Source organism: Panthera tigris, chromosome B1 (genome assembly GCF_018350195.1).
Source record: "Panthera tigris isolate Pti1 chromosome B1, P.tigris_Pti1_mat1.1, whole genome shotgun sequence".
NCBI classification, from domain to species: domain Eukaryota; kingdom Metazoa; phylum Chordata; class Mammalia; order Carnivora; family Felidae; genus Panthera; species Panthera tigris.
In genome coordinates this window covers 133029327-133052762 of record NC_056663.1, presented here as the reverse complement: position 1 = coordinate 133052762, position 23436 = coordinate 133029327, and the positions used below count along the sequence as shown (strand labels likewise).

At 39.3% G+C, this 23436-nt stretch overlaps 1 protein-coding gene and 1 non-coding gene across 4 annotated transcripts; both read right to left on the bottom strand.

Annotated features, from left to right (window-relative positions):
* Positions 1–246: 246 nt before the first annotated feature.
* CB1H4orf36 (chromosome B1 C4orf36 homolog) lies at positions 247–23058 on the bottom strand. 3 transcript variants are annotated; one of them, XM_042984231.1, is made up of 6 exons: positions 22905–23058; positions 21375–21511; positions 17526–17680; positions 16953–17291; positions 885–1093; positions 247–329 (listed from the first exon to the last, which is right to left on the bottom strand). In XM_042984231.1, exons 2-4 carry the CDS (start codon positions 21437–21439, stop codon positions 17158–17160), a joined length of 354 nt encoding a protein of 117 aa, XP_042840165.1. In that variant the 5' UTR covers positions 21440–21511; positions 22905–23058; the 3' UTR covers positions 247–329; positions 885–1093; positions 16953–17157. The 3 variants fall into 3 exon arrangements, with proteins under 3 accessions (XP_042840165.1, XP_042840163.1, XP_042840164.1); XM_042984229.1 differs by lacking the exon at positions 22905–23058 and adding an exon at positions 22183–22268; XM_042984230.1 differs by lacking the exon at positions 22905–23058 and adding an exon at positions 22126–22209 and having other exon boundaries at positions 21375–21507.
* Positions 20774–20880, bottom strand: LOC122238182. Its single transcript, XR_006217144.1, has one exon. It is a non-coding gene; the product is annotated as a U6 spliceosomal RNA (small nuclear RNA).
* Positions 23059–23436: the final 378 nt, after the last annotated feature.

Below are 23436 nucleotides of genomic sequence, written 5' to 3'. Positions count from 1 at the left end.
TTTCTCACAGAAAGCAGAAAGTTTATTTATGTGGCAAAGGTTGGCAACAAGGCACACTTTGTAAAACACCTCTACCTGTCTTAAGAGGTGTATTAGCTATGCATTGTTTATTTTTGGACTAGCAAAGTATTTTCCATGACAAAATGCTCTGAGCCTGTTTACTACATAAAAATACAAGTTAAATACAAATTCAAAAATAAAATCTAACTATTCGAAGAAAGTATAAACTGGCTCAGGCAAAGATACCTTAAAAGCAGCTCTGAAGTTAAAACCTTGCTGGAGGCCATCCGAAGTCAGCACGAGGGCCTGCTGCCACCAACTCTTGATTCCTGCCCAAGAATAAGCCTACATTTACACCAAGCTTGGTAAGCCTGCCAGAAGACAACCCAGAACCACCTGTGCTGACTGATGCAGAGCTAGGCAGAGCAATGGACACTTAGGAATTGGGTTAGGTCTCTGGAAAGCAGAGATGCGGTCAAGCTGAAGAAGAATGGAGGAGGGAGACAACAAACATTTCTGAGCACTACTATGTAACATGACATGCTAGGTGCTTTACACATATGTGTGTGCCTGGTAAACCAGAACTTTTTTTTTTTTTTTTTTTTTTTTTTTTTTGCTTTAGTGAGAGAAGGTATCACATTATTTCTGTCTGGGCAATGTCAAAAGGGCTTTCGGTACATCTTCTTTGTTCCTGGAATCAATCAAATGGCCCTTCTTAATTATACAAATTTGAGTTTAATAAGCCACTCAACATCAAGGACAATGTGATAGGAACTTTTGTGATTTGGTTGGTACTTAGCCCTGAGAGCTGGGGAGAAGGGGGTTATGTTTTCATAGTGAATGTTAGGAAACTTCTAAATTGGAAGGTGACCTTGGACACTTACTTTTTGAAATGCAGTGTTATCAGAATCTCTCAAATGAATTAGGATGGTTCCAACTGAGGTCCACTCTTAGGAAAAGATACTAAAGTCCAACTGCCCACCATGAAAGCAAGGGGTGTCTGGACTGGTAACGATTTCCTCTGGATCAAGTCACCCTGGTACAGCTGTCACAGGATGATACAGGACACAATGTTTGAGTATGTAGATATAACCTGAAAAGAAGTAACCTTGAGAGGCCAAGTTCAGCACCACCATGCTGTATGCAAGGATCTGGACTAAAAGGGGCGTGGTGGCAATGGGTAAGAGCCATGAATTGGGTGGAACCAGTTCATTCAAAAGGTCCCAACAAAACAGCAGTAGCTAAAACCAGGGCCTATCAATGAATGCCAGGCTTTTCCCAATTTGTCTCCCAAAGGAGAAGGAGTCTCCTTTGAAAGAGTAAGCACCTGGAGTTCTTGTCAATATCTAAAAGGAGATTTTTAAATAGGGGATTCTAAATTTATTGGCATGTAGGGATTCAAGTGACTAGAAATTTTTAAAAGGCATGACCAAATTTATACCCTAAGCTAGTGAGGTAGTTCATGAAATCCCATTCAATCTTTACATCTGTTCTAAGAGGTAACTACTATATTAAAAAAATAAAAATTAAAAAAAAAAGGGGGCGCCTGGGTGGCTCAGTCGGTTAAGCGTCCAGTTTCGGCTCAGGTCATGATCTCACAGATCGTGGGTTGGAGCCCCGCATCAGGCTCTGTGCTCACAGCTCAGAACTTGGAGCCTGTTTCAGATTCTGTGTCTCCCTCTCTCTCTGCCCCTCCCCTGTTCATGCTCTGTCTCAAGAATAAATAAACATTAAAAAAAAAAAATAAGAGGTAACTACTATCATTTCCACTTCACAGATAAGAAAACAAAGGCCTACTAGGGTCATACAATTTGTCAAAGGTTATTAGACAAGTAAATTGTAACAGTAGAATTTAAATCCTAGTCTAATCCTTAGCTTGTCCTCATTTCCCTGAAACACATTGATGGGAAGCAATGAAAGTAGTTGATAGCATGATCATTCTGAAAAGACCGACAATCAGTTAAACATAGTTCAGGGATAAAACACCACAATTTGGCATAAAGATGGAGAAACAAACCAACTAATCCCTAATCTCTAAATTTGTTTCATATGCTCACAAACTTAAAATGCATCTGACTATGTGTAAAATATATGCATCTTAATTTTGAGATCCAGTTGTACAAATCACAGGAAATATTTCATGCATTTCTATTCTCTGCAAATAGAGTTAGAGGTGAAAGATATTCTTCAGGAAAACCAACTGAAAAGCTCAGCCTTTTCTGTCCAGGAATGTAAAGGCTAAAGGAAAGTGCCAAAAAGAAAGGTAATTAAATGTGGCTGAGGAACTGTTTACCGAACTCTGAAAATTAGTACAAGGAGAAACTTCTAGATGCTTGAAGGACATAAAAAATCCTACAGGTTCCAGGGTACCTAGTTGGCTCAGTTGGCAGAGCATGTGACTCTTGATCCTGGGGTTGTGAGTTCAAGCCCCGTGTTGGGCAATAGAGCTTTTTCTTTTAAATGTTTATTCTGGAGAGAGAGAGAAACAGACAGACAGAACGTGAATGGGGGAAGGGCAGAGAGAGAGGGAAACACAAAATCTGAAGCAGGCTCCAGGCTCTGAGCTGTCAGCACAGAGCCCCATGCAGGGCTCCAACTCACAAGCTGTGAGATCATAACCTGAGCCAAAGTCAGATGCTTAAACGACTGAGACACCCAGGTGCCCCTAGAGGTTTTTTTTTTTTAAGGGGGGAAAAATCCTATAGGTTCCAAGAGTTTAGGTAAACTCATGTGATATATCCAAAACAAAAGGAAATTATGTTTTTGATCTAAATTATTTATTACTAACTTAATCCAAATTAATTATTTAATCCAAAATTAAAAAGAAATTGGCAGCAAAAAAAATACACTGTTATATGACACAAGGCAAAAAACCTAATTCCATATATTTTTTTAGAAACCAAACCTCAAAAATAAAAATGCTATCACACTGCAGAAAAAAACAGGTGGGTATTTGAACAGAAAATTCACAAAACAATAGTCAACAACCATAGATATCAATATCACAAATAACTTTTTTAAGTACATTAAAATAAGATACTATGTGTTGTCTATCACTAAGAAAACAATTTTAAGGTGAATGACCTTGTTGATAAGAGTTGAGTGAAAGTATATTCTCATATACTGCAAGTAGGATTGAAAATTTATATAATCTTTCAGGAAAAAGTCTCGCATTATGTACTAAATAGCCTTTGTCTCTGTAAGTCTAAAAAGCTGTCTTAATAAATAAGCGGTGATGTGCCGGGGTGGCTCAGTCATTGAGCATCTGACTCTTGATTTCAACTCAGGTCATGATCCCTGGGGTCATGGGATCAAGCCCTGTGTCAGGTCCTATGCTGAGCATGGAGCCTGCTTGGGATTCTCTTTCTCTCTTGGTCTCTCTCTCTCTGCCCCTCTCTCCTCCTCATGCACTCTCTATAAAATAAAAAATAAATAGGGGTGCCTGGGTGGCTCAGTCAGTTGAGCATCCTACTCTTGATTTCAGCTCAGGTCATGATTTCATGGTTAATGAGTTCGAGCCCCACATAGGGTTCTGCACTGACTGCATGGAGCCTGCTTGGTATTCTTTCTCTCCCTCTCTCTCTGCCCTTCCCCCACACGCTCAATAAATAAATTAATTGATTAAATAATTATTTAATAAAAAATAAGGACACCTGGGTGGCTCAGTTGATTGGGCATCTAACTCTTGGTTTCAGCTGCAGGTCATAATCTCACAGTACGTGGGATCCAGCCTTGCATTGGGCTCTGTGCTGGCAGCATGGAACCTGCTTGAGATTGTCTCTCTCCCTCTGTCTTTGCCCGTCCCCTGCTCACACACTCTCCCTCTCTCAAAATAAATAAATAAACATTAAAAAAATAATAAAATAATAAGTAAAGTGCTTATCTTAAAAGATAAAAAAATAGGCTGTAATACTGGCAAAAAATTTATTAATTACTTGGCAGCAGATGTTTCTATTTATAATAGAATTGTTATTTATAAACACATTCTTATTTATAATACCATTATTATTTATAAAAGCAGAAAACTGGAGATTTAAATTCCCAAAGTGAGACTAATTTAAGTAAATTATTATACAATGATATATTATGCAATTACTTAAAGTGTAAACATTTTGACAATGAGAAATATTTATGTTAGAAGGTTAAGCAAAAAAATAAAAGAAAATAAAAATAGGTATAGATATATAATGCTCCCAGCCATGTTAAAATAATAAACACATAAAGAGACCAAATTTGACTCCAAAATTTTCAGTGATTGCTTCTGTACGTAGGATTATGGATGACTTTTTTCTTCTTTATATTTTTTGTACCATGTAATATCTTTGAAATGGCTGTGCGTTATTGTTTTATAACCAAGAAAAAAGGAGCTGAAGAAAAAGGAACAGAGATGGAGGAAGTTGTGGTTATTTCAAGCAGCTCCTAAAAGTTGATAACAGTCTGGTGACTCCACGAGGAGCCAGACTGTTGAGATGATTCAATCATTGTCTTTGTTCTTAGGTTTTTATAAGGGAGGCTTACAAATACCAAAGCTTCCAGGTAAGAGATACCTGCATAACATGGAATGTAAGGGCGTGAGAAGGATTAATGGGCCAAGTCAGGACACAGACAAATGGACTGACAAAGTGTTTAGCCTGAAACAGCACCTGCTCCACCTTCAGAATAAAATAACCAGAAGGGAAAATGAAGCACCTGGAACCAACTGGAAAGGCCTGTTTACCTGCACAGGTGGTATGCTATTTATAATAGTATTTGTGGTCCTTTTCCCAACACCCTTTTCTGGCCTCAGCTCATCAGATCAAATGTTATTAAGATTATAACCATAAATTTTCATAGACTGAAACCCTAGAATTATAAGAAGAAAATCTACAAGTTGTAATAAATAAAATTAATGGGATTTGTCAGCCATTACCACAAATTACTGATACTAATTTTCTATGATAATAACAGTAGAAACAACTACCATTTATTGAGTCTTCCCTATGTACCGGGTCCTGTGATAGATCCCTTATATATAAAGGGTAGTCGAATGTGCCACTCCAAAATATGCCACTTTGGACAAGGATTATTTTAAGCAGAAGGCAACTGAGAAGAAGCAGATACCAGAACAGCTCCCTGCCATCCCTCTATATGCCTAAAAACAGGACAGAAATTTGTAAAGTTATCCCCCTTCCCCTCTCCACCAGGAAGGACAGAAGTTAACACCAGAGACAACTCTAGACCCTCATCAGCCCAGAGAAATCCGCATCAGAAGAATCTACATCACAAACCCTGCTAGAACTAGCTAGCCCTTATCTACCATTAGTTACCCAGTATTTGTCTTCCCACAATTTGCCATCCCTACAGGCTCAAAATCCTTTTTCTTTGTCTTGTCACTTCTCTATTATTCTTTTAAGATGCTATAAAATCCCAAGTTCTAATACCTCTTTGAGATACTCATTTCTGAGTGCTCCCATGTGTATTTGCAATGCACATGTTAATAAACTTGTTTTTCTCTTGTTAATCTGTCTTTTCAGTCTGATTTACAGGGCCCCAGCTGGGGAGTCCAACATGAGGAGAGAAAAAAAAAAGTCTTTCCTCCCCTACACATATTTCATTTAATCCTCCCAACAATCCTGTCATTGAGATACTATTATTACCCTCATTTACCTACGAGTGAAGAGAAACTTAGAGGTTAAACAACCTGCATGGGCTAAGCTAATAAATGCTAAGGCAGATCATGAGAGTTGAATCTAGGGTCCATACTATACATGAAAAATAGATGAAATAATTAAAGTTCATAAGTTCATGAGTTCCACTTGTATAAAATATTATTCTTCCCACTCAAACTATATTGCACATACTGGTCACTATTAGTCACCTTCCTAAACCCTTAACTCATGTGCCTTATCAGATGCTGCAACAGGTGCACAGTAAATATGTGTTAACTGACATTATGAAAGAATAATATCCATGCTGAAAAGGGTAATATCCTAATTTACATGTCTGAATAACTCTTTCATTTTGAAGGAGCTACCCAATTCAAACATTCATGATCCTATATTCAAAGAATATTTCTTAATATTCCCTGTGGGTTATAAGCTACTTTATAGTGCCCCCCTCCCCCCAAAAAAAGAATGCATAAGCAAACAGATCCTTGACCACATAAACCAGCCACTGCCAGAAAAGAAGGGTGGGACCAGGGAAAGTCAGACATTTTTCAGTAATGATGAAAATGGCCATTTATCCCTTCTTTATATACTCTCAACAGAGGTTAAACCCTAAAGCCACGGCTTGAAAGGCTCAGAAGTGTTTTTTCTCCACCCTCCATCGCTAAGCCAGAGGACATGCACCTAGTACTCTAGCCAAAATTAATCAAAATAAAGGGTGCTGTGGAGCTCAAGCATTTCATAGGAAAACCAGGGATTAACTGTAAGCATCTGGTCCAAACTTCCAGCTTTTTGATCTGACATTTTCTAGCTACTATGCCTGGAACATTTTAAGTGCTCAATAAATACTAGCTAGTGTGTTGGTTATTATTATTAATAACATCTGTTGCATCTAACCCAGAAAAATAACAATGTCAGTATCAAAAAATAAATTCTCCTTTCCTCCTGCTTCCAATTTTCTGATTTAGTTTTCAAAATCTTTTGTTATTACAGCTTAGAAATTTCTTTCAAATACTAAAAAAGCCATGAAGGGAAAAGAAAAAGAATTTTATATATATATTATATAATTTTTAATCGATGTATATTAATATATTTTATAATTTATATATATATATATATATATATATATATATATACACACACATTTGTCATGTGATTTCATGATAAAGAAGATCATTATTAGGAAATAACCCTCCTTTTATCTCAAAGGAAATTATGTCAGCTTTTTCTACTATTCACATAAAGCAATTTTTTTTAACATTTATTTTTGAGAGACAGAGAGAGACAGAGCATGAGCAGGGGAGTGCAGAGAAAGAGGGAGACACAGAATCCGAAGCAGGCTCCAGGCTCCGAGCTGTCAGCACAGAGCCCGACGTGGGGCTTGAACTCACAAACCACGAGATCATGACCTGAGCCAAAGTTGGATGCTTAACCTACTGAGCCAACCAGGGGCTCCTAAAGCAATTTCGATATCGTTAAACTGCAGTGCTAGAATTCTGACATTCATTCTCCTGGGAATACCTGTGTTTTGATACAACAGAGCTCCTGGGGAAGGAGGTGGTGCACCCAGTAAATGTTTGTATATTAGGTTCCAGTTATACTTACCTTACCTGTTCTACATATGTGGTGAAAGCAGGAGGCTAAATTCCTCAGTAACTAGTCACATGGTGAGCAATCTCTAAAACAATGAGAGAGGAAGTCTGCTTCTGGAACTTGAAAGGCGTTGCTTTGACAGAGAGTTAATTTGATGCAAGAAAAAAACCCGACACCTGCAATTGATGTCCCTGAAAAAGATTACACCTACATTCCAAGGCTGTGAAGGTTGCAAAGTGCAAAACAAGTCCTTAGAGTGGAGGTGGAGGATTTGAAAAGGAGAGGGATTGAAACTGAAAGGAGACATGAATGGAAGGTAGAAAATTCCAAAATAGAGCCTGAGACTCCTGGTACATTGGCAACTTTTTCTACCCTAGGGATCAATTAAGACTGATACATTATACCCATAAGTGCAATTAAATTGCACCAAGATCACTAGGTTCTTCTTATAGGTTGTATCAGTTCTGAGGTACAGTGAAAACCTCTGTAAACTTCCCTATCAATGCCTCTATTGTCTTGTTCCCCTTTTTTTCCTCAATGAAGCAAAAGAAAATTGTAATTGAATTTCATCTTCAGGTCCATAATGGCAGGCTGATGGCTCAGTGAAGTCTGAATAGTTTCAGCAACCCCTCTGCCATCTTCCCCAAATACCAAAGGAGGAATCTCATGTCTGTGGCCCAAAACCATCTGCAAGACTAAAGGGCCAAACCTTTTCATTATATATATTACCGTTTTCTCTCTATCACACTATACCGACTGTGTTAGGGTTAATGGTGTATTATTTGGCCATTGGTTGCAAGATCCAGACTAAAGACAACTGAAACCCTGGACTTGGGGCTATGGCAGTAAGTGGATATGATTTTGAGAAATTAGTGAGTTTTATAATATGGAAAAAAGAGTGTGAGTGAGTGTAAATAGCCACAGGACTGGAGACATCTGTTGATTGCTGCCCTGTGTTCATTCGCCTCCTGTCATGGTCTGCATTTCTTTTGGGGAAATACCCCACCTCAGGATTCTCAGCCATGCAGTTTGACCCAACCTTCTGTTTTGCCAATGTGTCCTGAGTAACTTAAACCAGTCAGCTAAATCAGGGTCTCTCAGCCTTGACACTCTTGACATTTGGGACTGGAAATCTCTTTGTCGTGAGGGACGTCCTGTATATTGCAGGCTATTTAGCAGCATCCCTGGACTTTACCCATTAGATGCCTTCGTGAAACCCTACAGTTAAGATAGCCAGAAACGTTTACAGACATCGCCAAATGCCCTGAGGGGCAGGAGAGGCAAAAATCACTCTTCATAGAGATCCTCTGAGCTAACCTCATCCTCATTCCAAATTTTAGTAAAGGACCTACTTGTCTCATACGAGCCATATTCTCCAATATTTGCTTTTTCGATAGGCCACACAGGCAGCCAGGCCAAAGGTGGACCAAGCATAGTCTTCTGGAAAAGTTTAGATTTTGAATTCACATGGATCTAGAATTCCATCTCAGTTTCACCTCTTTTAAAGCTATGTCACCTTGGGGAAGTTACTAATCCTTCACCTAGCCCCCTAATTCCTTCAATACTAAAATAGGGATCCGAAAATGGGCTGAGTTAAACATGTACTTGCCATACAATGATGCAACCAACTGTTCCTCTCCTTGATTTATTACTTTAAAATAAATGAAAGGACATGCCCATACAATGCTCACAACAGCTTTATTTGTAAGCACTCAGAACTAGAAACTTACCACGGCACTGGGTGGCTCAGTAGGTTAAGTGTCTGACCTCAGCTCAGATCATGATCTCACAGTTCGTCGGTTCGAGCCCCGCGTAAGGCTCTGTGCTGACAGCTCAGAGACTGGAGCCTGCTTCGGATTCTGTGTGTCTCTCTCTCCCTCTCCCCTGCTCATGCTCTGTCTCTCTGTCTCTGTCTCTCTCTGTCTCTCAAAAATAAATAAACAGGAAAAAAAAAAGAACTAGAAACGTATCAACAAATACGTTATGATAAACGTATGATGTTATGGATAAACGAAGTGTAGGATATCTGTGCAACAGAATGCTACTCAGCAATAAAAAGGAACACACACAGCAACATGCATGAATCTCAAATAATTATGCTGAGCAAAAGAAGCCAGACCAAAAAAAAGTATATATTGTATGACTCCGTTTATATAAAACTCTCAAAAACACAAATTAATCAGGGCACCGGGGTGGCTCAGTTGGTTAAGCATCCAACTTTGGCTCAGGTCATGATCTCATGGTTCATGAGTTCGAGGCCCACTTTAGGCTCTCTACTGTCAGTGCGGAGCCTGCTTCAGATCCTCTGTCCCCCCCTTTCTCTGCCCTTCCCCTGCTCAGGTGTGTGTGCACTCTCGCGCACTCTCTCTTAAAAATAAATAAACATTAAAAAAAAAAAACCACAAATTAATCTATAGTGCCAGAAAGCAGCTAGATCAGTCACTGCACGGGGGAATGGAGGGAGGAGCAGTGCTGGGGTTGAGAGAAGACCACTGAAAAGGGATGGAATACATGGGGCACAAGAAAACTCTTGAGGGGATGAAAATGTTATCTCGATTGTGATGATCATCCCACAGGTGTCAAAACCCATCATACTTACTTCAAATACGTGCAGTTTATGATGTAGTAAATTATACCCAATATACCCCCAAAAAAATGTGTGTCAAAGCATATATAGGAAGGGGTGCCTGGCTGGCTCAGTCAGAAGAGCATGCGACTCTTAATCTTTAGATCGTGAGTTCAAGCCCCACGTTGGGTGTAGGGATTATTTAAATTAATTATTTAATAATCATATGTATTATATATTATTCATATATATAATATATATTATTATAATTATAATAAATAATATATATATTATATGGAGAAAACAGCAAAAATCAAACCCTCTGACCACTCTCTTCAAAAGTGGCACCTTTTCAACAATTTTTAAGGTAATACACTCATTCATTAAACAAATACTGATAGAGTGGCTACTATGGATAGATACTATTACAGACAATAGAGACACCACAGAGAAATACCACAGACAAACAAGTGAGCAAATAAATAATTGCAGATAATGATATGAGTACTGTAAAGGAATTAAAACAGGGTGCTGTCACAGAAAGTGACTGAGTAAAAGGAAAGGCCAATTTATTGGGGGTGGGGGGGTGGGGAGGTCACAGGGAACCTCCCTCAGGAGATGTCATTTGAGTGGAGCCCTAAAGAGATAGGAGATATCTCTGTGACAATCCAAGGGAAGACAATCTTAGGGAAAATAAACAGCAAGTGCAAATGTTCCAAGACAGAAATAGTTTTGATATGTCAGAGAACAGGAGGTTAATATGTTTGCACCCAGTAGGACTGAAAGATGAGTGGAAGGAATGCGGTCCAAAAGGAAAGCAAGTGTCAAATAATATAGGGCCTTGTAAGCCATGGGAAAGGGTGTTACTCAAGGGAGTGAGGTGATCTTTTTGGCAATGACATAAATGCCATTTTTTTTAAGTTTATTTTATTTTTTTTAAGTAATCTCTACACCCAAGGTGGGGCTCAAAGTCATGACCCTGAGATCAAGAATGCGTGCTCTTTAGACTAAGCCAGTCAGGGGTGCCTGCATGAATGCCATTTTTAAAAGATCACTATGACTGCTAAGGGTAGACTACAGAAAGGCAAAAAAGGGAAGAAAGGATGTCAGTTACAAGACTTTATCTGCATTCCAAACAAGAAATGGTGGAGGCCTGGACAAGGGTGAGAGTGGTGGAGAAATAATTGACATATTTGGGATATTTTCCAAAGGTAGACCCAACAACAGTTGCTGGGATAGATTGGACTGAGAGAGAAGAAGAGATGGGGGACACAGGAATCACAGATGGCCCATAGATTTTTGGCCTGCATAATGGAACGGAAACATCACCATTTACTAGAACGAAAAAAAAATATATAACTATTCTTAAGACCATGATGAAAAGAGCCTAGAGAACCCAAGTGACACAAGACCCCAACGATTTGTCTGAGATGACACAGCGATTAAGTGGTAGAACTGGCATTCGATCCCAGGTGGCCCATGCCCTACACCTAATGTTCTAAATCTATCTGTTCTACATTGGGTGTAAATAGTACTTAAAGACAACGAACAAGGAGAGAGTTCCTTTTCCCCCCCGCATGCTTGCTGCCCTGTCAACCGTTGGCATAAGTTCTGCCTCATCAAGCCCCTGGGCCAGTTCTGTCCCCAAACTTACCCCTCTGATGTTAGAGCTCCGCTCTGTTCTGTCATTGCCCTTTCTTCCTTGTTGTGAGGACTACAGGATATAAATAGAGTACCTAAAAGAGTTTCTACATCTAAGTTTTCACCACATAGGGTTTTTTTTGTTTTCTCTTTTCCCTTCTCTCTCCCTCCTCTGACCCTTGATGAAATGTTTTCATTGAGGAAATTTTTGTCAACTGAAAACAATGAAGATTCTCACCAAAAATTTCAATCTCTTACTATTAAATTTCTACACCAGAATAATTTTCACTACAAATAAAATACAGCATGCAATTCACCCAGGGTTTCAGTATCTAAGCCATTTTTTCCTAAAGGTCTGCCTCTTCTACGCTGCCAACCAAAGTTTCAGAATGTTCACTATCACTACTCGTTCATTCTTCTCATTCTGCCTACTCCTCCTGGATGAGCTCAAAGACACCCATTGTTTTCACCTTTCTTCTCTATACTCGCTCCTTCCTGAGCAGCACACCTGTAAAGCCCACTGCTACTGGAGATCTCCGCTCTAGTGTCTACCAAGAATTTCAAACATCTATGAACCTAAAATTAATGTATCTCACACACACCCAAGACAACTCTTCCTTTCCCAAGCCCACAATCTGGAATTCATTCAAAATTCCTCCCTTTCACTCACCCATATCCCTTTAACTCACCCACATCCCTCTCACTCAACCACATCCAATCAGTGACACTATCTTGTGGTTTCTACTTCTTCCATGACTCCTGAGTCAGACCTGTATTATCCATTCCACCTTTACTTCCTTAAGTTATGCACTGTCACACCTGGATTACCGTGACAGCTTTTAACATGAAAGAAAGAAATAAAAATTAACACAAAAACAGTGTTGAGGAAACCCACACAATGCAGGGAGAACAATCTATTTCATGTCCTCAGGGAGGTAAGGGAAGATAGGCAATTATAAATAAAACAGGTTACTTTTTAAAAAGGAGAGGAGTAAGGCTTCAGAAGGAAAAATATGATAGCAGAAATTAAAAACTTATAATGGGTAGATGATAAAACTGAGAGCTTCCTCCAGAAAAATGGAGCAAAAGACAAAAGGATGGAAAGCAGAAGGGAAAAGATAAAAAAATATGGCCAGTACAGAAGATGTAGAATATGAATAATAGTATTTCTAGAAAATATAGAGAAAAGGAAAAGGTGCAAATATCTACAAGAGAACTTACTACAATCCCCCAGAACTGAGGGATATGAATTTCCAGATTGCAAGGGCTTTTGTAGTACCAAGCACCATGGGTAATGATAAGAGTAGCTAACGCTATCTGTGTTAGTGCTTATTCTGTGCCGGACACTATTCTAGGTGCTTACATATTTAACTCATTTACTTGTCACGACTATCACTATCCACTTATTACAGAAGAAGAAACTAAAGCACAGGGAAGTTCAGCAATGGGTCCGAGATGACACACAGCTTAATAAATGGTAGAACTGGCATTCAATCCCAGTGGGCTCATGATTTACACCCAGTGCTCTAAATCACTGTGCTACATTGGATTATTAGTCTTACACCATGTTTCCTAGCAGAACAATGGGATCTAGGGGAAGATGCCATAGTTTCCAGAGAGAAAAAAGTTCTCAAGGAAAGCATTCAAAGTAAAAATGGCTTTGGAATGCTCACTAAAAATACTAAAAACTAAAAAGAAATACACAAATCCTTCGAATTTTAAAGGAACATTATTTACAACCTATAATTCTCAACTCAGCCAATCTATTAATGAAATAGAGTAAAATAAAAACTTTGGACAAGAAGACCTTAAACAAATTTCCTCCCATGCATCCTTTCTTAGGGAACTACTGGAGGATATGCTCCAATGTAATAAAAAAAAAAAAACAAAAAACAAGGAAGAGGATAATCAGGAGGCCCTACACCAAAGAGTGTGAAGTGAATCCCCTAATGATCATGTAGAAATCATAGAAGAGCTACTTATGAGTGTGAAAATAAGCAGTTCAGGTTAGGGCAGGACAATATTTCTCAGAAGACTTTGCAGGAAGATGAAATGAGAGAATATGTAGGAATGTTTTCAGAAGACTGACAACTGGCAAAGAGCGTGGGGTTGATTTAGTGATAAATACATTGCAAACTAAGCAAATATTAACTCTACTAAATACTGGTGCACACACGCATACACACACACACACACACACACACACACACACACACATAATGGCAGGAAAGGAAAAGCAATTATAGTCTACTACATGGCTAGGCTGTGAAGTATTTACACATCATAATGTTAACATAATAATGTCATAATAATGTTAACATTTAATACTGATCTAACCAAAATTATAAATATAATCTATATTTACAGGTAGATAGAAATGGCATATGTATGTGTATTGAGGATGGAAGAAAGAAAAGAAAAAAAAAATTCTATCTTCTTTACTGGGAAGTCAATACCTAAAAAGGAAAATCCAAGAAGTAGAAAAATCAAAGTATTATTTAGAGACATAAAGGTAAATAATGAAACAGGTAAAAGAGATTAAATTAGTTGCCTCCATTGAAGTGGAAATGAGTGGTGAGGATCCACAGAGCTATGGTTTTTAAAAACAAATCTTTATTTTACCTTTTAAAATACATTCATAATGGATTAATATCTTTAAGTTTTTATTTTAATTACAGTTAGTTAACATACAGTGTTATATTAATTTCAGATATACAATATAGTGATTCAACAATTGCATACAATACCCGGTGCTCATCACAAGTGTACTCCTTAATCTCCATCACCTATTTCACCCATCTCCTCACCCCCTCCCCTCTGGTAACCATCAGTTTGTTCTCCATAGTTAAGAAACTGTTTCTAGATTTGTCTCTTTTTTCTCCCTTTGATCATTTGCTTTAGTTCTTAAATTCCAAATATGAGTAAAATCATGGTATTTTCTTTCTCTGACTTATTTCGCTTAGCATTATACTCTCTAGCTCCATCAATGTCATTGCAAATGGCAGGACTTCATTCTTTTTCATGGCTCTGAATAATATTCCATTATATATATACACCACATCTTCTTTATCCATTCATTACTCAATGGACATGGGGTACTTCCATAACTTGGCTATTGTAAATAATGCTGCTATAAACATATGGATACGTATACATAATTGATAGTTTGTTTGGTTTTTTTTTTTTTAAGAGAAACAGACTTAGTTCCATTGAAATTAAGAAGTTTTCTCAGGGTACCTGGGTGGTTCAGTCAGTTAAGTGTCCAACTTTGGCTCAGGTCATGATCTCATAGTTCATGGGTTTAAGCCCCACATGAAGCTCTGTGCCATTGGCATGGAGTCTGCGTGGGATTCTCTCTCTCCCTTTCTCTCTGTCCCTCCCCCACTCATTCTCTATCAAAATAAATAAACTTCTACAACAAAAAAAAAAGGTTTCTCAAGGATAGCTGATGAATCAGGGAAAGAAAGGGAGGGGACTAGAACCCAGATCTATTAGCTAAAACCTACAGTTTTCTTTCTACTACTTACTACTACTTAACTTTCTACTCCTATCTACATAAACATGACTTTTAAGAAATTAAAACTTACTAATAGCAACAATGTTAGATACAGTGTGCAGTAGAATTGTGGGCTATAGATTGAAAAATATTTCTAGTTTTCAAAGAAACTATTTGAGGTGTTATCTCCAGTCTAGATGAATTAGTAACAGTGACCCTAAAAGGGAAAGTACACAAACTACTCCATGGGATGTGAACTACAAAAATAAACATGCAATTAATCCCATTACTGTCCAAAACATATGTTGATACAGCTGGATGTGATTAATTTTTTAAGGAAAACAATGAATTGGTTTTGATTTCTAAAGAAATAGAAATACACTGACTTTTTGCCTAAGACTGGTCTTTGGTTGAGAAATTATAAAGTGGTATTTTCCACATTTTAAGCAGTCAGCAACTCAGCTGCCATATTTATGATAATAACACTGGTGGAAGGGGGAAAAAAACTAGTCAAATGGAAGAAAAAAAGCGGAGAGAACAGATGTGGAAAAAAGGGGAGATACGTGGTACAACTGGGTAACATAGTGAAAATCCCACACACTCAGCCAAGAAACTGGGAGTGGCTCTGGTTGGCAGCTAAGCATCTTACATGAAGCACATCTGAATTTTGTTAAGCAAATCTAACCAGGAATGTGGCAGTTCCACCTCCTCAAGACTACATACAGACAGCTTTTTCCAGGCCTGAGGATCACTAAATCAAATGGGTCACTGACACACTTCTAAAAACAAATGACCTTCATGTGAGCCACCATATCATAGGTAGAAGAAAGTATCTGAAGATAATGCAGACAACAGCTTCTAAATATTGTCAAACAGCAACCACCAGATCTAATTCCCTAGTTAAGAAGTCAAACTGTGGGCCCACAGCGGTGTATTATGGCCCCCTAAGTATGCTTTGATTCATCTAACAAACACTAAGTTGTGCTTAAATATAACTTTGATATCCAAGTGTGCCTTAATGGATTCAAATTCTAGGAAAATTGGTTCACACAAGTCCAATATTTTCCAGCTAATCAGTTCCCCATTCTCTAGCCCTTCTGCAAATAAGAGTTTTCCACATAATAAGGTCTTTGCGTTTTCATATCATTTTCACATGTATGTGTGTTCCATATGTTCCAGGGCATCCCAGAAAGATAATATGAAATTAAGCAGAAAGAAAAAGATTATTTTTTAGGAGAACAAAAGCAAAACGTAAGTTCTACTTGCTGCTTTAAAGTACTACATAAGAGTAGTAAATGATGTTTCACTGAACATTGGAAACTGAAGAGTTACTAAAATGAAATCTAAAATTTTTCTCAGGGCTCCTGGGTGTCTCAGTCAGTTAAGCATCTAGCTCTTGATTTTGGCTCAGGTCTTTATTTCATAGTCATGACAGCCCCATTATTAAGATTCTCTCTACCTCTCTCAAAAAAAAATTAAAATTTAATTTTTCTTAACCAAAAAAATTTTTAGTCTATCATTTTTAAAAGAATTTTTCTTGGAACACCTGGGTGGCTCAGTGAGTTAAGCATCTGACTCTTGATTTTGGCTCAGGTCATGATCTCACAGTTCATGAAATCAAACCCCACCTCAGGCTCTGCACTGGCAGTCGGAGTCTGCCTGGGGTTCTCTGCCTCCCTCTCTCTCTCTGCCCCTCCCTGTTCTCTCTCTCTCAAAATAAATTTTAAAGAAATAATTTTTCTTGGGGCGCCTGGCTGGCTCAGTTGGTGGAGCATCTGACTCTTGATCTCAGGGTTGTGAGTTCAAGCCCCATGTTGGATGTAGAGATTACTTAAAAACAAAATCTTTAAAAAGAAAAAAAGAATTTTTCTCTCTCCTTTTTTGGTATCTCAAAGATGCAAATTCAAAATAATGTCTCTGACAAGGAGTTTCCTCTTTCCATAGTGCAATTTTACAAAAATCCAAATGAATAGCATAAATGACTCAATCCCAACTACTTTCATCTACTTACAGTGTTGTTGCTTGTGACACAAAGGAACAAGTATGTGGTAGGGACACAGAAGATCTGTCAGAGCTGCCCATCAACCCACAGGAGCTGGTTCATCCACCAGTGGGTACTCATGTCTGCACCAAACTTCACACTGTGAAAGCTTGGAGACCTTCATTGCCTTTGGATGTGGAAAGCTCAGAGTACAGATTCAATTATGAGATGATGGTCACTTAGGTGGAAGGGGTCTTCTCAAACCAACTTGCCTTTCCCTTAGAGAAAACTGAACTTCCTTAGCTAGGATTTTCTGACATTTCAGGTTTTTCAAGCGCTTCATCTCATACTCCCTTTCAAGTTTGATGGCTGGAAAATAAAATACATGAAGCAATCCAACTGATATTTTTCACCAGTCATAATATAGTTAAAACTGAATATTTCATCACACAGCAAACCACACATTCTTAAATACTAAACAAGAAGGGCTTCATAGATGAAGGGTATGGGTCTGAATAAGCATATTTAAACATTTATCTGACAATAAACAAAATGACATAGATAAAATTTGCTATTTATTAAAGTAGTTCTTACAGAACTTACATTCTGCAGAAGGGAGCAGAGCACTCTTAGTGGTTTTATTTTTTTGGAGGTAAAAAGGACTACCAAATGTAATTTCTTCCAAGAAAGGCAATTTGATGTTGGCTAGGTTCATGTACCAGGTCTTTGTAAGCAGTGCAAGATCCCAAGGTTCCTGTCTGGGGCAAAAATTCATTAATTCATTCAACAAATATTTATTGAACATCTAATGTGGAATATACAGAAGATATCTTAATTCTCAATTCCATTTTCCACTAGACATTTTGGTTTAAGATGGGAATTCAGGATTTTCCAGAGTTGTAAATCTAGCCAAGAGAAGGAGCCTTATATTAATGTATAGTATGTAATGTATATATACTAATGTAGAGATATATTGCAAAATTACCATAAATTATAATGACAGGAACTTTTGTTAAAAACAGCCTCCCTGCAGTCAAGCCAATCTTTCTATGTCTTTTAAGAGGATGTGGTTAAGAACTGTAAGCTCTAGGTCTTTTATGGCTGATCACAAATATGGTCACATTAGGGAAAGAAAAAAAGAGAATAATCATTCATTGAGCAGGTACTTGGCATACACTAAGGCTTCGAATGTGTGATCTTATTTTAATCTTTACAACCCCCCTGTGGATAGACAAGGAAACAGACTCAGAAGTTAATTAAGAACCAGAGCTGGTACTTAGCCCAGCTGGAGTTATTCAGAAGCACTAGTAGCAAGAGAATCCTCGGAAAACTGGAGGAGATGAAATTCCAAACTATAATATTTAAAAATAATCACTAACATTAAAAAAAAAAAAATTAAAAAAAAAAAAAAAAGGGGCGCCTGGGTGGCTCAGTCGGTTGAGCGGCTGCCTTCGGCTCAGGTCATGATCTCGCGGTCTGTGAGTTCGAGCCCCGCGTCAGGCTCTGGGCTGATGGCTCAGAGCCTGGAGCCTGCTTCCGATTCTGTGTCTCCCTCTCTTTCTGCCCCTCCCCTGCTTGCTCTCTGTCTCTGTCTCTCTCTCAAAAATAATAAACATTAAAAAAAAAAATAAAAAAAAAAATAAAAATAATCACCATGAACTTCAAATGAATTGTTTTATATATTCTAATTTGGAAATGCTAAATGACAACTACATGTTTCTCATCTCACTGAGTCAATATGAGTTTCATATGTCCTAGGAAAGGTGAAAGACCTGCTTTGGTACAAGTAGAGGAAGTAAGGGTGTAATATACAAGTGTCTACTTGTTTTCCTCCTCCAGCTTCCTTGCTACTTTATCATCTAACTTTAAAGAGCAACTTGAAGTCTACAATTATTATAAATGCATTTCAATAAGGGCACAAAGATGTATTTATAAGAATGTCCACTGAAGCACTGTTTGTCAAAAACAAAACAAACAAACAAAAAAACTCACAAAATAGCCTTAATGTCGATCAAGACAAGCCTGGTTAAACAAACTGTGGTACACATGTTGATGAAAGAATGAGGTTTATCCTTATATGTCGACTTGGAAACATGAGCAATAAAACAGCTAATTTTATCTAGCACTTACTATGTGCTGGGCACTGCACTGTTTCAATCAGTTTACGCATACGAACACATTTAATTGACACAGTAACTCTATGGAGTAGGCAGGTACTATTATTAAACTCATTTTGCAGATAAGGAAATAAGAATAGAACAACTTGTTCAAGGTCACAGGGCTGTTGGTCGTGGGTTTGGGATTTGAACCCAGAAAGTCAGACTCTAGAAACTGTGTTCATAACCATTAGGCTATACAAGATATAGTGGGGGCCAGGGCAAAGTTCAACATAATCACACATGTAAAAACACATATGTGTGTATGTGTATATATGTGTGTATCTTGTATAGCAGACGGAAATTCTAGAAAAATATAAAACATTTTACCTCTGAGTGGGACTGACATAGCCTTTTTATTTTCTTTTCAAATGTTTCTATACTGTTTGAAATTTTTGTGTGTATTTTCTACAACTCTCTAAAAATATTTAACCAAAAAATCAGTGAGGAGTTGTCTTAGCAAATTAATTCCAAAGAGTGTCGTTGCCATTCTTTTCCTCTTAATTTAGCTGTTCTTATAAATAATATGGTATCAAACACTTTCTTATAAGTATGATAGAGAAGGCACTGGTGCTGCAGAGACTATTCATGATATAAAATTCTACATAATCAAAACTGCAGAATAAATGCTTTAAGTTATTCTCCAGACATAGGATTATCTTTATTACACAAATTACATTTATAATAATGTTGACTACCATGGTACTTGTCAGTAGTTCAATGTCTAAACACATACGGAAATGACAAAACTAAATAAAATGCAATGGTGAATTTGCTCTGGTTTTAGAAACCCAAAGGGTGTCTCCACTTACTTCGCAGAATATTGTTTAAAAAGAAAAATTCAACTGACCCATAATGGCAAGTATGTCATAGACTGTGGCAGAGGTTAAAAAAACAAGTGCAAAAATTAAAAATAAACAAAAAACAACGTCGCAATAGACACCACACAGTGAAACTACCATGTGGTAGTAGCAGTCCATGTTCATTATGGGTTTACTGTATGTCAAGCAATATGCAAGTATGTAACACACATTATTTGTATTCCACATCATACAGACAGGTAGTGATGAGTTCATTTTACACATGTGGAGACCAAGATAGAGAAAAGTAATTTACTCAAGTTGGCATAGGGAGCCAGGGCAGGACCAGGCTTCGAACTCAGGTCTTCTGTTTGTTTGTTTTTTTAATGTTTATTTATTTTGAAAGAGAGAGACACACAGAGCGCGAGCAGGGGAGGGGCAGAGAGAGAGGAAGACACAGAATCCGAAGCAGGCTCCAGGCTCTGAGCTAACAGCACAGAGCTGGATCCAGGGCTCAAACCCACAAACCGTTGAGATCATGACCTGAGCTGAAGTCGGACGCTGAACCAACTGAGCCACCCAGGAGCCCCATTTTTTTTTTAATTTTTTTTTTAACGTTTATTTATTTTTGAGACAGAGAGAGACAGAGCATGAATGGGGGAGGGTCAGAGAGAGGGAGACACGGAATCTGAAACAGGCTCCAGGCTCTGAGCTGTCAGCACAGAGCCTGACGCGGGACTTGAACTCATGGACCTCGAGATCATGACCTGAGCTGAAGTTGGCCACTTAACCGACTGAGCCACCCAGGCGCCCCACCCCATTTTTTTTTTTTTAAATAAACATGTAGATTTATTTTAAATCAGTTCAGTGCATGATACAAATTGGTTTTGCAGTTTAAAAATATGGAAGCTTCACGAATTTACATGTCATTCCTGTGCAGGGGCCATGCTAATCTTCTCTGTTTCGTTCCAATTTTAGTACCTGTGCTGCAGAAGCAAGCACATGGCTCAGATCTTTCTGATTGCAAAACCCATGTTGTCCATACCAAACATCACCTGCAAAAACGTACAGGATGCAAAACTGACTCTTTGTACCAGCCAATCAAGTGCTAAGTTAAGATACACCTGACACCAAGACACTTTTAGGTAGATTTACGCTATCTACAGAGATATTTTAAGGTAGTTGACAGTAGTCGAAAATGTTGCTTTGGAGTACGAAGATGAGCTTCTATCCCTGTCACTTCTTTACTACATGACTGTATGACTTTGATCAAATCACTTCTCCAAACCTGTTTGGGTTGTTTTCTTATAACAGCCAAGTACGATAATTTATAAATTCTTACTAAAAGCATTTACCTTTAAAAAAAAAAAAATCACTATTCAGATCACCGAAAATACCTCACATGGTCCAGTAGCTCATCAGGGTTTCCGGTACTCTCATTTTACCAAGGACACTCCCCATCCCCAGTCAATGCTCACAGTGATGAAAATACTTACACTTTAAAACAACCGCCCCGCAATATGGTTTTCACTGTGTTCTTTCTTGGCAAGCCATAAGCCATGGTGAATTATCACAGTCCAATTTCCTCACATAGGTGCCTGATGTTATGACTGCAGTATTCTGTTCACTCTGCCTGAAATGATTGCAATACACAGAATTAGTGGCTTTCACTTTAATATTTTTTAATACCCAAATAATAAAAAGATTTAGAAAAAGCATTTCTGGATGTCAGGAAATTCCTAATAAATGTTCCTTGAAGCTTAACTCCTAATGTACAACTGTGTTCTCTTTTATTTGTCGTGAACTCATTTTATCATTTCTGGCCACGTATGGAGAAAATGCAAAGTTAACATCGGTATTCCGTCACTGCCCAAGCCTGCAAAACTGGCTCAAACACCTCATCACCCAAACGTGTCTGACTTTGGCAATATTGAAAGACAAATGGCTCTGCGGGGTACACGAACTTCCCGTTCCCCGCCCAAGCCCCCTTCCCGGGTTTTCCCTTTTTCAAAAGCCTGAGCTAACCAAGCGACCCCCTGTAAGTGCCCCTCCCACTGCGTCCCGCCAGGGTGCGCAGTTCCGCGTAGGAACCGGCTCTCGGGAGCGGGCGGAGTCTCGGCGGTCCGCGGAGCCCGGGGCAGAGGGACGGACAGGCGGACGGGCAGGGAGGCCGGGCCCTCCCGCCGCCTCTTCCCACGTCCGCGCCCAGCTCTCCTCCCACCCGCACACAATGCGCGGCGGGCGCACCGGGTCGGCCGGGGCCTCGGGGGCCGGAGGGGGTGGTGGTCGCCGGAGCCCGATTACCGGCGCTCGCGGGTCTCGGGGGTTGCGTTCCCCCGCGGACGGAGGGCGGAGCGCGCGCCCGACTAGGCGCTCATGGCCGCGCGCACCAGCGGGCCCGCGCCGCGGGCACACGCCTCCTTCCCGCTGGCGCCGGAGCTACGGGCCGCGCCCCAGGCCGGGACGCCTCGCGTCACGCCCGGGCCTCAATAAAGGGCTTTGTGGTGACGGCCCCGCCCTCCAGGGGCCTTGGGAACCAGGTCCGTGATGGGGTCCCGCGGGGGCCTTCGGGTTAGGCAAGCGAGACAAGCACACACTTGACGGAACAAAACTTAGGAGCAAAGGAGTTGTAAGCGAGGTCTTTCTCCGAAAACGACATTTAAATGACAGGAAGTTGTGTTGCAGTGACCTGGGAACTTCGTTTTGGGGCCCATTTGGGGGCACAATTTAAAGAAACGTGCTCAGCTTTGACTTGTTCTCTTTGAGCGATGCTCACTGGTGACGCCTGAGGAGCGGAAGCGCTATTGTTACAGTTCGCGCGCCCTAGTGGGTCAAGGCAGCAATAAACGCTAAAGCCCCAAGCCCAAATGTGGTGTTATGTGTTCGTCGTGGTAAGGGCAAGACAGAATGGAAAAAGTGGCCTGGTGGACCAGTTTCTGAAGTCATTACACTGTGGTGATTCAGGAGGAATCTATATTTTAATATGCCAATGGTCATCACTTCAACATCAAATGAAAATGGCTTACCTGTCCATTTTGCAGGAGGGTCTTGGAGTCAGAACTGGTTTGGAATTCTAGTTCTGCCAGTTGACAACTTTAAGGTCTTGCCTATGCAAATTCTCTAATCCTCAATTTCTCCGTCTATAAAGCAAGTATAATACTCTAGGACTTGCAAGGTCGTTGTGAGGATTAAAGATCTGTCTGTAAATTCCCTGCCACATGGTAAGTGCCTAATTGTCTAATTTTGAGCCTAGTAACACTTTATGACATAAGCAAGGGATACTTACTCCAATTGTAGAGAGGAAGAATGAACTAAGAGAGGTGACATAGCTCTCGAGTTACAGGCCCAACAGTACCCGGACAGGCTACCTCTGTTACTAGCTCCTGCCTAATTAGAATGGTGGTAGGCTTGAACCAGCTTTTTGCCTTCCTGAAACTGGAAGGCGAGGACTCCTTTGCTCTTTAACATTTCTGGGAAAGGAGCCCCAATGGGTGAGAGTGAGTGTTAGTATTTAACACGAAGAATGGTGAATCCATGAATGTAGTAGATTTTGACCTG